The sequence below is a fragment of the Balaenoptera acutorostrata genome, chromosome 9, assembly GCF_949987535.1.
Source record: "Balaenoptera acutorostrata chromosome 9, mBalAcu1.1, whole genome shotgun sequence".
Lineage (NCBI taxonomy): Eukaryota > Metazoa > Chordata > Mammalia > Artiodactyla > Balaenopteridae > Balaenoptera > Balaenoptera acutorostrata.
In genome coordinates, this window is record NC_080072.1 from 79,654,187 (window position 1) to 79,668,929 (window position 14,743).

The 14,743-nt window shown below is 38.7% G+C and overlaps 1 protein-coding gene across 2 annotated transcripts in view; it reads left to right on the forward strand.

Moving 5' to 3' along the window:
- ARHGAP42 (Rho GTPase activating protein 42) overlaps positions 1-14,495 on the forward strand; it is a 298,470-nt gene extending 283,975 nt beyond the window's left edge. Inside the window, exon 24 of one of the 2 annotated variants that reach the window (XM_057552511.1) lies at positions 13,073-14,495. In XM_057552511.1, the coding sequence (XP_057408494.1) occupies positions 13,073-13,134 (62 nt within the window). In that variant the 3' untranslated portion in view covers positions 13,135-14,495. Of the gene's footprint in view, positions 1-179; positions 5,567-13,072 lie in introns of those variants that run through there. The other variant, XM_007191210.2, reaches the window with a different exon arrangement.
- The last annotated feature ends 248 nt before the right edge of the window (positions 14,496-14,743 follow it).

Here is a 14,743-nt window from a genome sequence, read left to right on the forward strand (position 1 = left end):
GAGTGATTGATTATATAAATGCAAAAGGCATTTCCAGCTTTACAGGTGCTGTGACACTGTTTTGACAGCTTGAGTATATGCATACAATCTGATGTGGATTTTTACCCATTTGTGTATAGAATTATTTGAAGCTAATGTTGACTGAGTGATATTTCTTTATGTATTTTAATTTTTGCCAGTGTACCCATCAGTGGAACCAGGATGGTTGAAGGCAACTTATGAAGGCAAAACAGGACTCGTCCCAGAAAATTATGTTGTCTTCCTCTAATACTTTTTAGTGGATGGCAGTATCTTCATGGTATCCATGGTAACAAATAATAAGTGCTATGATTTTATCTGACACAGATATGGGGATCAGCCTGTTAAAATGAAAACAGTCAATTTCTACCAAGTTTTACACCAGCAGACTATGTAGCTCCCTATTAATGGAAAGGGAAAAAATGTTTAAATTGTTTGCCATTCTTTTTAATTTTGGCTCGTTTCATATTTTAAAATAGCTTATCCTCCCCTCCCCACCCCCCTTTTTTTTTTTGGAAAAGTAACTCTCCACAATGTCTCTTTCATAATAATTATAGAATCTCAAATACTGTGTTAAGTACTATATCCCAGAAATTTGGAAACCAGAAATCTGCTATAAGACTTTTGAGATCTGCCCTTTACTGTCTGGTGTTCTCTGAGAAACTTTGAAATCATTACTAAAAAATGTAATTTAAATTGTTCATTTATTATTTTTTCTTAAAAATATACTGCTTTTATATATGATTGTTTTGCTGGTCCTAAACATTTCAAGGAAATAAGGAGTTTTTTTAACATAGGTTTATTTTTATTTGTTTACCAAGTAGATGATAATATTCAAAAGCAGTAATGAGTAATGTATATGATGTCTGTAAATGAAACCAAATATGTCATACACTGATTCCACTGTAAACATTCTATCCAGCATTCCAGATGCCTTCTCTGGGCTTAGAGCAGGATTCAGCAAACTATTTCCGTAAGGGCCTGATAATAAATATTTTGGGCTTAACAGGTCGTGTGGTCTCCATCACACTACTCCACTCTGCCATTGTAGCAGAAAGCAGCCATAGACAACATGTAAATGGCTGTGGCTGTGTACCAATACCGCTTTCTTTCAGGACACTGAAATTTGGAAATCATGATTATCACGTGTCATGAAATATTAAGCTTCTTTGACTTTTAAAATTCCATTTAAAAATAGAAATGTTTTAGCTTATGGGCCATACGCAAACAGGTGACAGGCCAAATTTGACTCATGGGTCATGGTTTGCTGACCCCTGGTTTAGAGGATGTGTAAAACTATCTTTATAACTTTGAGATTTTATGAAATTTTATTCCATTAACATATAAATACTGATAAATCATATGCACATATCCTCTGCTAGTAGCATTATAGGGGTATCACAAATGTATAATTACAGTAATAGGAAAACAATGTAAAAGTGCAGTACACAGGCATACAACTTAAATTCTACTTGTAACTCTGTAAAGTGTCAAAGTATTTTATTGATATCTAATTTTGGCTTTTGAGAAATTGTCCTACAAATGATAAAGATGCTGTTTTAAGACAGTGGTAGGGACACTATGCCTTCTAAAGTCTACGCTAAGTTGAAACATAATCTAAACATAAAGGTACAAGATTCTTAAATTATTTTGAGCCAGAGATCGTAATTGTTTCATCATCTTTAGCAGGAATAAAGTCATACATAATTTTCTGCTATGCCTTTCAATTTACAGCCTTTATTAGGAATTTCACTGAATTTATAGAGCATAGAAATAGGTGTTTACTATCCATTTATATTTACCATCAACATCTGATCATTCATCAATCATTATTTCTATTATGTCTATTTTAATAATCCTCATATTATTTCTATACATATCTGCATATGGCAAAGAGCCTTTCTTCTCAAGATTCCAAAAAGCTGGTTCCCTGCCATCAACTCCACAGCACCGGCCCCCTTGGCCACAGTATTATACTTCCTACTTCAGAGTTCTTCACTGTACAGACACTCAGGTATTGACTGTAGACAGTTCTTTTTACGTGATATTATGATCTGTAATCTCAATCTCTTCTACTTTAAATTAATGTTTCTAGAGTCAATAGGTTAAATTATACACACACACATATACAACTATGCCTTGGAGCATTTACACTTTTAAAATTAAAAATGGAATAATGGAGTAGGATCTAAAGGTAAAGAGAATAACAGTAGGCAGAATCACAACCAGAAAGAAATATCAGTGCATTGAAATAAAGGAATGAAAAATATTTAATGTTGTAAAAATTAGTAATATCATGAAAAAATCTGATACATTTGTCTCCTTTTTTTTTACCTGCTAGTGTTGATTTTTTACACTATAATTTTGTGTTGCTAGAGCTTCTTTGTCTCTGGATCCTTGGTGGCCCTTAGTAATAGTAATTGCATTGCTGACACCCTGACTACCCTCTGCTGGAACAGAGGTGATCTCTCTAGTGGACCAGTCCCTTAGTCTACAACACCCTCAGTTAAAGCACCCTTGCAAGCATCTGGCATCCTACTAAATTAGAGCCTCTTAAGGCAAATTGATTTTTCTTTCAAAGACCAACTTGACTCCAAAAAGTGATTCAGAGTCCTACTTCACTTGCTGCTGCATAGAGAAATCTCAACCTTCATTTTATTTTAACACAGGCCGGAGTGTTCCTGCCTCTGAGTTGTCTGTGAGCTAATTCCACAGATGCTCAGTGAGGAATTAAAGCATTTGCTGTTAAAGACATGGGCATGAGGCCCCTCTCCTTTCTCATCATGAGGCATATATTGTGGCAGTACTTGATATGGTCCCTTTTTTGAAACAAGCTACAAAAATGCTTGTTCAAATTGTGCTTTTGTTTGAAGTTTTAATCTTACAGATTTGTGAGGATGATCTTTTTTCTTCATATTGATTGTGTGTGGAAGCAAGTCATGGCCATATGCTAGGGATAGACTGAAGCTGCTTTTCCCTAGAAATGTTTCCAACAGAAAAAGTATTTATGAGCATTGAGAAAAATCAGGATATGTGCTCTAAATCACATGGAATATTAATTACACAAGAAGGTAATGCCAGTCACTAGAAGAGGATCACGTTTGAAATTATAACAGCGTTTCAATAATGAAACCTTAGCTTTTCAGAGACATAGTAAAGATATGTTAGAAATGCCACATGCACACCTTTGAAACACACAACGTGGGTGCCCTAATCACTGCTGACAGTATAATCAGTATGAGACTGAGATTGATGAGTCCAAGTCAATCATCTCATCTGTTATGTGAAAAAATCGTCGAGTACAAAACTTTTACGTATATTACAGGTGACTTTAGTTGTGCTGTAATGCCACCAACTTATAGGAACTAGTCAGTTAACTGAAGGCTTTTTGTGTTGTGTGTAAATGTCTGAGCAGTGGAATAATCTTTGTATTCCTCTAAAGTCTGTGAAGTATGAGGAAATTGCCGTTTCTCCTTGTTAGACAAGAGTGGTTTTACCAGTTGTGTTGGCTCTCTGTGCCTTGCACTATGAATGGGCATAATCAGGCTTCCCAACAGTGGCTCATTTGATGGCTCTTTCAGGAAGGGTGGAGATTTTTTTTTAATTGCACCTTACAATCCCAACTATCCAGGTTCTCAAATAGCAAAAGTAGGAAACATAATGATTTGTAGTAGGAGACATAATGATTTGGAGTTTATTCCTATTCTGTGATAATTGATTTTACATATTGTGACATGCCTCCTAAAAATCCACCATGATGTAAGGAAACTAAATCTGGCACTGCAGTCCTGTGGAGACAGCACCTGCTGACCTCTTCGCTCCCAGCCTCATCTTCAGGTCTGTCCGTGTCTGATGTGCAGAGGATATCATTCACATGGATGCTGATTTAGAAGAGTCCCTCAGAGCCTTTCTTCAACCAACTTCAATTTTTAGTATGCCCCCCAATTATGTATTTGGGATGCCTTAATTATTTAGAACCCCATCTTGATTTGTACTTTATTGACTGAAGTTAGAGGAGGTGGACCAATTTAGGAAGAGATTTTATTCTTTGGTTTTACAATACATTTGTAATTTGCAGCTGTTACTATGTCCTAAAATCAGGGAATTGGACCCTAAAGTCATATCCCCTGGTAAAGAAAAAAGGCAGAGACATGATTATTGTCTAGAAGTTATTTTCCTCTTTAGTAAAATTTTCCCACTTAGGGTAGAAATTGCTGTTTACTTTTCCCTCCTACCTTGTTTGGTTACCTTCCAAAATCAAAACACTTTTTCCAAGTGAATAGTCTATTGAATAACCTTCTGAGTAGTCTGTATCCTGCCTGTCTCCCGTTGATCCACAGACTTAATTCAGGTATTTCTCAACGAGTCTCACATCTCCTAACCATATTCACTGTATCTGTTCATTGTCACCAGTATCTCTGTGCCTCAAATCTATGTGGTAGTAACCTCAGACAAATTCACACTTATGAATGACATGGACTTTTAGAGGATCAGATCAACAAATAGGATTTTTCACTTTTTTTCAGGCAGTTGCATTCACTGTTTTAAATAACAGATGTCAAGTAAGTTGATAGCACTCACAGCAAGCCACAGACAGAAAACTGATGTGCATATTCTAGACCAAAGTTTAGAAGCTGTTTCATGACTTAGGGAACCCAACAGGTTATACTCTTTCCTTGGCACTCATGGGAGAGATGCCAAGTTCAGAGGTTGAACATTCCTTTCTTGATGCCATAGGGAGAAAATGGAGTCTGTGTGCCTGCTGAGGAGTCTCAAAAGGCAGGGCCGTTTACAGTTATCACAAACATAAATATCCTCTATCATCCACAATGGTCATGTTCAGGGCCACGTGAGGACCTTCAGTGTTGGGGAGAGTGCCTACCCCACCTTAATTAGATGATCACTTTTTTCCCTTTTACCATCTCTTGGCAATGTTTCCCATGGTCTTTACCCTTCCAGAGCCCAACCTGGACTTGAATCCACTGCCTCTTAGATTAAAACTGTGCATTGTTTTTTATATGGCGGTTAGAGATTTTATATCTGCCTCTGTATCTTCAGTCATGATGTATGCTTAAAAGCTGAGATATCACATATTGAGGGCTGTGATTTCAAGAGTCTTTTTGAACTCTGAGCTGAAGCCTTTACAAATAAATAAGGAGTGTGGCAGGGAAGACGACTGTTTTTTGTTTTGTTTTGTTTTTTAATTTGAATCCTATTTATATACTGTTAAATTTGAGGTACTATAGTTTATATAAAAGCTAAATATTTAGATGACATATTTCAGTATTAGGAATTTGTCTGCAGCCATTAACATAACAAATTAAGTAATAAATATGATGAAAATGATTGTCAGTAAATTATCATATTGAATTTTTTGTTTATTTTGTAGTGTCTTGTATTTATCTGCACTTCATGTATATATATGCACACATGCATATACAAACATGTAAATAACTTCATGTTATTCCATATCTAAATTGCCACAGTATCTTTAATGTATGTTTACACTGTATTTTAAATTACTTTAAAAATAAACTATGTAAGCACATTTTAATTTAGTCCTTGTACTTGAAGACCCAGTGTGTTGGAGGGCAGCTATCTTGGACTCACATAGAAAAAAAACAAAGTTTCAGGTACTGTGAATGGTCATTTTGGATGTGGCTGAATGGAAAAAATCATAGCAGAATTGATAACTTTTAAATCCTGATAATTGGACCTTTTCCCGAGAAATTGGCATTTTGAAAGATCAAGAAAATGTTAATAATGCAGGTGTCTACAGGAAAGAGAAGCAAACAGACCATAAACAAATTATCAAAAAAATAGGTATGCAGGCTTACCTGAAAATAAGTCTGTGAAAGTTTACAAATGTGCCATGGAAGAAGCATCAACATACAAATAATCCCCTCAGATTTTTATTAGTTTTATGACCCTTTTGGTCACTGTTTGACTTCTAGTTAAAATTTTGCTTTTCTTCATCAAAAAAAAGGGAATCATGTATTTATTTTGTGTTGCTAAATGAATTATTAGAGTGTAACAAATCCTTGCAAAAACTAAGCCTGACAGCTTAATAACAGGACCATTGGGCATACAACCTGATTTGTTCAAATGGATTGTAACTTTCTTCAATATCAAGAGGAGAAGCAATAAATTCATGACAAAGACCTGTTGAGATAAAAAGGTATTAATGTGAATAAATTCCAGTATGATTAAGCAGGAAAGAACTGTTAGGATAGGTAATAGAGATCATTGTGGATGAGCTACTGTTTGAGAGTATTGGGTTAGAAGGAACTGACCTAGATGGAATCTCTTATAACTGATATTTTAGAAATAATGAAAACAAGCCATCTCATAACAGGCAAAGCTGGAATGATTTGAGCAACAAAATGAAAGTCATGTAGTATTGGATAATCGGATTATAATCCAAAGTATAAAATATCCATGAATCCACACTGATATAAGGAAATGGCAATAAATTTCATTTATTTATATTTATATTTATATTTCTCTCCTATTTTAAGGAGAGAAGAGGCAAATATTCTTTAGAGAAGAATTTCAAATAACCATTAGAATTTTATTACCCTTTCCTCTAGGGATTAAAGTTTAACCCTTCCCCACTTGAGGATGCGCTAGACTTAATGACTAGCTTCTAAAAAGAAAAGTTCAGAAAAACTATTGTACCTTTACAGAGGAGAAGCCTGGCAGACAGGATATTAACCGATTGATAAAAGTTAACATTAGCAGTGATATCATGTGGTTGTCTTGTACCCCGTAATATGATGTGATGAGAAGAGCATATCACCTCTGTGGGTTTTTTTCCCAAAATCCATAACTCCAGTCTAATCATTAGAGAAAAAAAAAAAAAAAAAATCAGACACATCCAAATAGGGAACATTCTACAGGATAGATACTAGGCCAGTACTTCTCAAGATTGTCAAGGTCATGAAAAACAAGAAAATACTGAGAAACTCACAGATCAGGGGAGACTTAGGAGACTGGACCCCTGGATTACATCCAGGAAAGGCAAGAAGACATAAATGGAAAAACTGGTGATGTCCAAATAAAATCTAAAGTTTAGTTAATAATGTAAGAAATTAAAACAGTACAAAAAGTAGCCACAAGATAGTGACATGTACTGGGGACACCTTATTTCCTTTTTGGAATTTAAGTTACTTTTATTCAAGATTTAAATACTTTTACTTGTTTCCCCCTAAATTGTGTTCTGTATGTGGGACGTTGCCTGTTCATAGCTGAGTCCAGGCAGTAGATCACAGCTTGGTCTACAGTAGGGTCAGCCCCTTTCTTTAAATGAATGAATTCGTTAACAAAGGAACAATCATATAAACATTTCTAGAATTTAGAGAATGCAGTTGTAGGCTTGTGTTGTTTTTGTATCTGTGTCTCCTTGCCCAGGAGTAGTGGAACTCATTCTTTAACACCCTCTGAATACATGGTTCTACCTTGGAGTTATAATGGAGAAAACATACCCTTCCCCCATGAACACTGTATGTTCTTAAGGATAGAGATTACGCAAGATTTGATCTTCTCACTGCTAGAACTGTAAATACTTGAATTAAGCTGGATGATTTGGGAATGATGTTGAAGAACTCAATTTTTTAAACCATTAAATACAAAGTAACCCCAAATTTTGAAAATTAAGCTATACTAAACTTACTAAATTCAACTTAGTTGAATTTCTTGGGCCAGAGAAGTTGAGTTCTTAAAACTGAAATTTTGCACAGCCAAAAATCGAGAAGCAAGAATCTTTTCTAAGTTTCTTACACAGCAATTCTTCCTATAAAAAAAAAAAAAAAAAAAGGTGTAGATGAGAACATTTGAAACCTCTTCATATGGGATACCCTTGGGAACACAAATCTCCAAAATACTGATTGAATACTTACAAATGCTGTTGCTGGGTGTTTAGGGTCAGTGAGCCAAGCATGGCATTCAGCAGGACTCTGCCTTTTAGTAGAAATAAGTTATCTGAAACATTCTACTTTTCCAAATTACCAGCAGCCAATCTACTAAAAAAGAGTCCCTGGGTCAGCCTGGGCTAGAGAAAGGAAAATAATAACATATATCTCCCAATACTCACCATGGATTTTGATATTCACTAAGTTACATATCTATGGACAAGCAGATTTTTCACAGAATGAATGAGTCATAAGTTGCCGTAGCAACTACAGTTCAAATGGCTCTCAAACATTTTTGGAGCAACTAAAGCAGAATTATTTCTTCAAATAAATCATGCTTGGAACCCAATATGTTAAACAGATACGAGCCAAGCTGCTAGTTTGTGCATCTACATGTGTTAGGGAATGTTTTCCCTTCCCCCATCCAGGCCCACAGCTTTTGGCATCTCCTGGAATCCTTAGGGCTTTTGAGAGCAAGATTTGGAAATGACTTACTCTAAATCTCTCATATCACTAATTAGAAAACTCAGGGCCATATCAACATGTTTTCAGCAGAATCCTGGAATTCTCTCTCTGCTGTGACCTGACCACTAATTTTTAGGTGTGTGGGGAGGGCAACTTGTCATATGCTTTGACCTTTAAAAAGTCTAACTTTATCTGAAAAGGATATCCTCTGAGGAAGGATGTCTTCCCTGATGGGTACACATGGAACAGAAGCCAAAAAGTAATATTCAGCCAGCCTTGGCTATTAAAAAAGGAAGAAAAAAATTTAATTTTCTTTTTGGTGTGTGAAAATTTCTGAAAAATAGGTATAAAAGATCTAGCCCAGTGCCTTGTACCTAGTAGATATTACTGGATAATAATAATTATTAAAGACTTTAGGTGTTTGATCGTTGATTTTGCAACTCTCGATGTAAATGGCAAAAGAACCAGTGAAACCTTAAACTGCAATAACAGAAGTTAAAAAATGGCTCCAAAAACATGGTACACAGCCACAAATCTGATGGTCTCCCTTACACTGTTACATGATCCTCTGATCCTTCCAACTACTGGACGTAGCTATTGGATGTCAATTTTTTTTTAAGAAAAGAAAACTGAGACTGAAAAGTTATTTTCTCCAACTTACCAAAGGTCAAATAGTTGGTAGTGGCAGAGCTTGGACTCAAGCCCACGTGTCCTTATTTAAAATCCGGTACTCTTTACAATGAACCACTTTTTTACTACACCAAGTGGAGTGTGGTAAAACTTCAAATGCCACCATATTTGAAAGAGGTCTTTGGCAAACTCAACCTTACCCAGAAGAAAGATGAAGACGGTGAGGTGGGGGCATTCACGGCCTATTCTGTGAAAATTGTTTAAGACCAGAGTGTTGCTGCACCACTTGTAACCTTCAGACCATCCAAGAGCTATTTAGAAATGCAGAATCTCAGACCTTCTGAAGCAGAATATACATTTTAATGGCATCGAAAGATCATTTGTATCAACACTGCAGTATGAAAAGCACTGGTATAGTGGAACTTTCAGTGAGGGCTTTGGTGAGATCTAAGGGCAAGAAGAGACAGCACTTATGTCTTATTATTCCAAAAGTCAAAAATAAGACCCCTTTGAAGAAGTCAGAAAAAATGATAGAAAGGTTAAAACAAAAAGTTTTATCACTAGCTCTTCAAAACATAGAACTCAACAAACAGCTTTCTTTCATAGTGTTTAAGTGCATCGGGATGACTCACCATTTGTCAGGATTTCACAGAGGAACTAGAACAATTAAATGGGAGTTTAGACAAATATCTAAAGACAATCACTGAGCACCAGGACCTATGCAAGTCATTGGAGCGCCTAAGTAAATTAGACATTATTCTTCCTTTCAGGAGGACCATTGTTTAGTGGGATAACAGATAAATAAAAGTCAATGAAATGTAATATAATGAAATGCTAAAAAGAGTAAGTATTGAGTGTTATAGGGGTAGAGAGATAGGGCACTATTCTGAATCCAGGAGATGGCAGAGGCGATGAAAAAGTATATACATTGGATGCCGAGAAAGAAGTGTGGATGATTGAACCTGGATGCACAATGCCGTCATCCAGCTAAGTATGGATGAACTGAGAAGCTGAAGGGAGCAGGGCTCTGCAGTCAGGTGGGATCGCACCTTGTACAGAGGAAGGGACTCATAGAGGGGACGGGCTGAGGGAAGGAATAGAGTGGAGGATGGGAGAGGGCTGGGATGACCTGCACTTATTCTTTTTTCATGTCTTCATCCTTTCAACTAACATAGTGCCAAGCACTGTTCTAGTTGCTCCCCATTTTAAAAAACTAGGTATGATCTTTGTTCTCAAGGAGTTCAGAGCTCAATAAGGGAGAGAGACAGGAATTAAAAACAGCAGTACAAATGAGGTAAGTGTGTTAGGGGCACAAATTGTGAAAGGTTTTACATATGAAGGGAAACGTCCTAAGTCGACATTAAAGGATGGAGCATCAACACGGAATGAAGTGAGCAAAGACCCAGAGACTTAAAGTTGATTGGGGTTTCTCGTGGATTAAAGCTAGTTCTAAGTAGCTGGGAAGTCGAGTGCTTGCACTGATATATTGGCACGAGATCGTGGGAGGATAGGATGAGGTACAAATGAGCAGGGTTGATTGCATGAGGGCCAATCTGAGGCAGTACAGAGGGCTTAGGGAGAACGACGTGATCAGATTTACCTTTAGGAAGACCAGAACGGAGGTTGAGCGTTGTGTTGCGTGTGTGTTGGCCCCTGCAAGCTGAGAAGGCAATGTTACATCAACCCTAGAGAAGACAAACAGGGCCAGACCAAGGGAATGATTCATTCCAGAGGTCGAAGTGACATGACATGGCCACTGTTTTCAATGAGTAATTTAGGGGATTCGTATGTGGCGCAGATGTCTGTAGGGTGCTGGGGAAGGATCAGCAATACTACCAATGAGCAAAGTTACCAAGGCTGAAAGAAGTAGCCAAAAGCCCCGGGCACATTTAGTGGTTGGAACTGGTTGGTAGGCATGGTGATGTAGACACACCTGGCCTGAGCCATTCCTCTTTTGGGGAGCCCTGCAGGCACTGACTAGCAAGCAATGCTTAGAGACTGATTGCTTCATGCTGCCCACAAAATCAGGGGCTTTAACCTGGGTTTCAAGGGTGGAATTCAGGGGATGGGGAGACTGTAAACTCCCTAGTTTGTCTGTGTATATGCACGTTTTTCCCCTCAGGAAGAGGGTCCATAGATACGATCAAACTCAAATTTCAGCCCCACAGTTGACCCATCTCCTCCCAATACCAAGAATACCAAGTGCTGCAAATGCTGCTGTGTACATAGTAGCTAAAAGTTGTGGCAATAGTGTCTGTCAGAACCAAGGGTCGACTCTGAAGGTGGGAGTGGAGTTTGACTTGGGGACAGCTTGACCTAAGGAATGAGGCTCAGCTGACTAAGCTTAAAAGCTCAGGCCAGCCTACTGCTGTGCCTACTTGATGAGGAAATGCTCAAAGAGACCGTGGATGTACCTAGGGGAAAGTCATAATGAGGGTCTAGTGGGAGTTGCAGAGCATTTAGACCCCAGTGTCAGTCTGTTGCCTGGGGCCAAGTTATGACCTAGAAGCTGAGGAGGTGGCCTTTCTTCGGCTTTGTGAACTCACAAGATCCTTGTGCCAGAAAAAATTTTCTGGCCATTGCAGAACTGAAGGGCCCTGTCATTCTCTCTTCCATGGTGGGCCTCTCCAGGACTCCAGGGGCAGGTCAGTCTTCCCTCTACTCAGGGAGTGTTGAGTGGTATGAAGCACAAAGCTCAGGGGTTGTAGAGTGAGTGAAACTGCCAAAGGTGGCAGAGCTGGACTTTGCTACTAGATTTACTACTAGATTTTATTTTTAGTTTTGTCGTGGCAATCTTTATGAAATATGGTTTTGATGTGTTAGCCATTTTTTCTTAATATATGTTAAAAATAAATACATAGCTATAAGGTCTGTTTAGGTGAGAAACATTGCTTTAAATAAACCAAATGCCCCTTAAAGCTTTAAAAGAGTTGCTTTTCTTAGTGATAATGAAACTTAATGAAAACAGTGGGGAATGGCTTAAGGACCAGCTCGCCTCTACCTTCTGCCTGTTACAGTTGTAGGGGGTGAGGGAAAGGAGGGGCAGAAAGAATCAAAATTCCAAATTATGCTTGGTGAGTGTGGTAAGTAGTCTTCCAGAAGTGGCAGACAGTCTTCACCGCCCATTCCTTCCCTCCCTGTAAGTACATGCCTCTCCACCCATCAAGAACTGGAGCAAGTCATCCTCCTCCTAAATCTGGGCTAGCCTATGACTCACCTTGACGAATAGAACATATCTATGGAAGTGCTTTGCCAGCTCTGGGCCAGCTTGGGGAAGCCAGCCACTCACTGTGCTGTGAAGAAGCTGGGACTAATGTAATCAATTATTTGAAGAGGGAAAGGGGGAAGTCATGTGGAGTAGCACCGTCACTTGCTCCAGCCAGCTCTGTGTGACCCCAGAAAACAACCGTGAACAGAAGAATGCACTTGCCCAAGTCCTGACCCACATAAAATCATGAAAAATAATGAATCCTTTTAAGCCACCAAATTTTGGCTCAGTCTGTGTAACAAGAGATAATTGAAACAATAATTATGGGACCATAGCAATGAGAATCCCTGAGTTCTTCTGCTTTGTAGCTGAGTACGGTGAACACTGTCAATTGTTTCCCAGTGCTCTCAATGTTCTTTCTCTCACAGTAATAGGAACCCCAGTTTTTTAGCTAGTGACATAGCAGCTCAAAAGAAAGATTACATTTTCCTTTGGTGTTATGTGTGGCCATGTGACTAAGTTCCAACAAATGGGATAAGAGAAGAAATAATTGCTGCTTCCTTTTGGTTCTTAAAGCTAGGAGGCAAGCTCTTCTTCGCCTTGTTCCTTCATCCTGCTGCTTGGAAGAAGAGTGATTTTGTACCACACAGAAAGTGTGGATGGAGCAACAAGATAGAAGTCTGGGTCCCGCATGACTGCATAGAACAGAACGGCCATCCTCCTAGACCATCTGCTTGTTACATGAAAGAGAAAGTTGTACTTTGTTTAAATCCTCTGTCCTCTGTTGCATGTGTCTGCATTTGTATGCTAACTAATACATTTGGTTTCTGCTGGCCTACAGATCTTGGGAGCAGTGATGCCAGGCGGAGAGACACAGGGCCATCAAGCCAGGGGCTTCCCTAGTAGCTTCCATGAGGTCAAAGTGCTGCCAAGGAAGGGAGTAACTGGAAGTAGATGTGACTGGCTACTCAGCTTGGGGAGTTTGTCACTAGCAAGTGTAATCCTCACAGATAAAGAAGAGCTGTTTCCGCCAACTGAGTACATATGCCTTCCATGTGGGCTAAATTCAGGAAATGGACTCTGGATCTTCTCCATTCAGGAGTGTGCATTGCGACCTGAATTATGATTTCATCACAGCGTATAACACCTGGGTTGCATCTGCCCATTACCTGTTTGTGTTCCACTAGACTGAGCTCCAGGAAACCATATTCTATGGGCCCAGGGAAGGAGTTCTGTATAAGTTGCCTACCCCAAATCTGGTCTTCCTCCTTCCTTAATGAAACTTAGACTTCATTTAAAGTGACAATATGCCCAGTTGAAGAACTGTATTTCCTGAACTCCTGTGCAATATGAAGACTATCTGATACAGTTTCTGCCACTGAGATGTAAGTAAAGTTATAAATGGGAAATTTCTGTGAAAGTTTTGGGATTTTTTTGGAATAAGTGCTACCCCGTTCTTCCTCATGATTTCTCTTCTTACTCCTCCTGCCTGGGAAATGGATGAGAGCCTGGAGGTGAAGCAACTATTTTGCAGCCATAAAAGTGAATAGCCAGCATTTCCCTGGTGGTGCAGTGGTTAAGAATCCACCTGCCAATGTAAGGGACACGGGTTTGAGCCCTGGTCTGGGAAGATCCCACATGCCTCGGAGCAACTAAGCCTGTGCGCCACAACTGCTGAAGCCCGCGCGCCTAGAGGCCGTGCTCGGCAACAAAAGAAGCCACCGCAGTGAGAAGCCCGCGCATGGCAACGAAGAGGAGCCCCCGCTCGCGGCAACTAGAGGAAGCCCAAGTGCAGCAACGAAGACCCAACGCAGCCATAAATAAATAAATAAATTTATTTTTTTAAAAAGTGAAAGCAAGAAAGAGCCTGGGACATTTATATCATCGTGGAACCTGACTAATTCCAAATTGTGCTGTTTTGTGAGGAAAAACCTCATTTGGTTAGGCACTGTAGTAGAGTTTCAGTTACAGTCAGCCAAATGAAATACCTTTCTCCTCATCAGTTTACTAACCCAAATCATTTGCAGAACTGAAGAATATCAGTCATGGAGAAATGCTGTGCCTAACATACATGGTGGCTGAGTAATGTTAATTTCACCCGTGTCTTGGAAGGAACCAGAAACCCTGATATAGAAGGCTCTGTGTTTGTGAGATATGACTTACCATATATATGTATGATTTATAAATGTACCCATTTCAGACCTTCACTGAGTCATCTTCTCCCCATTTATATGTTCAATGGCTGAAATCACCAATCTGATTATATAATACAGACTTGTAAACTATTTAACCTTAAAAATGAATGTTTTGTTAAAAATAAGGAGTTTTGTTCATGATTCCATAAGAATTTGATGAATCTGCCTTAAAAGTTATGCATTGCAGCAAATCGCCCACAGCAACACCCTTCATCTAGATACAGTGCATTCTCTATAATAAACGCGTTCTCTCTATCCATCTCTAAACATTCACTTTCCAGCGGGCTGCTCTACTTCAGATGGACAAAATGGAGTTA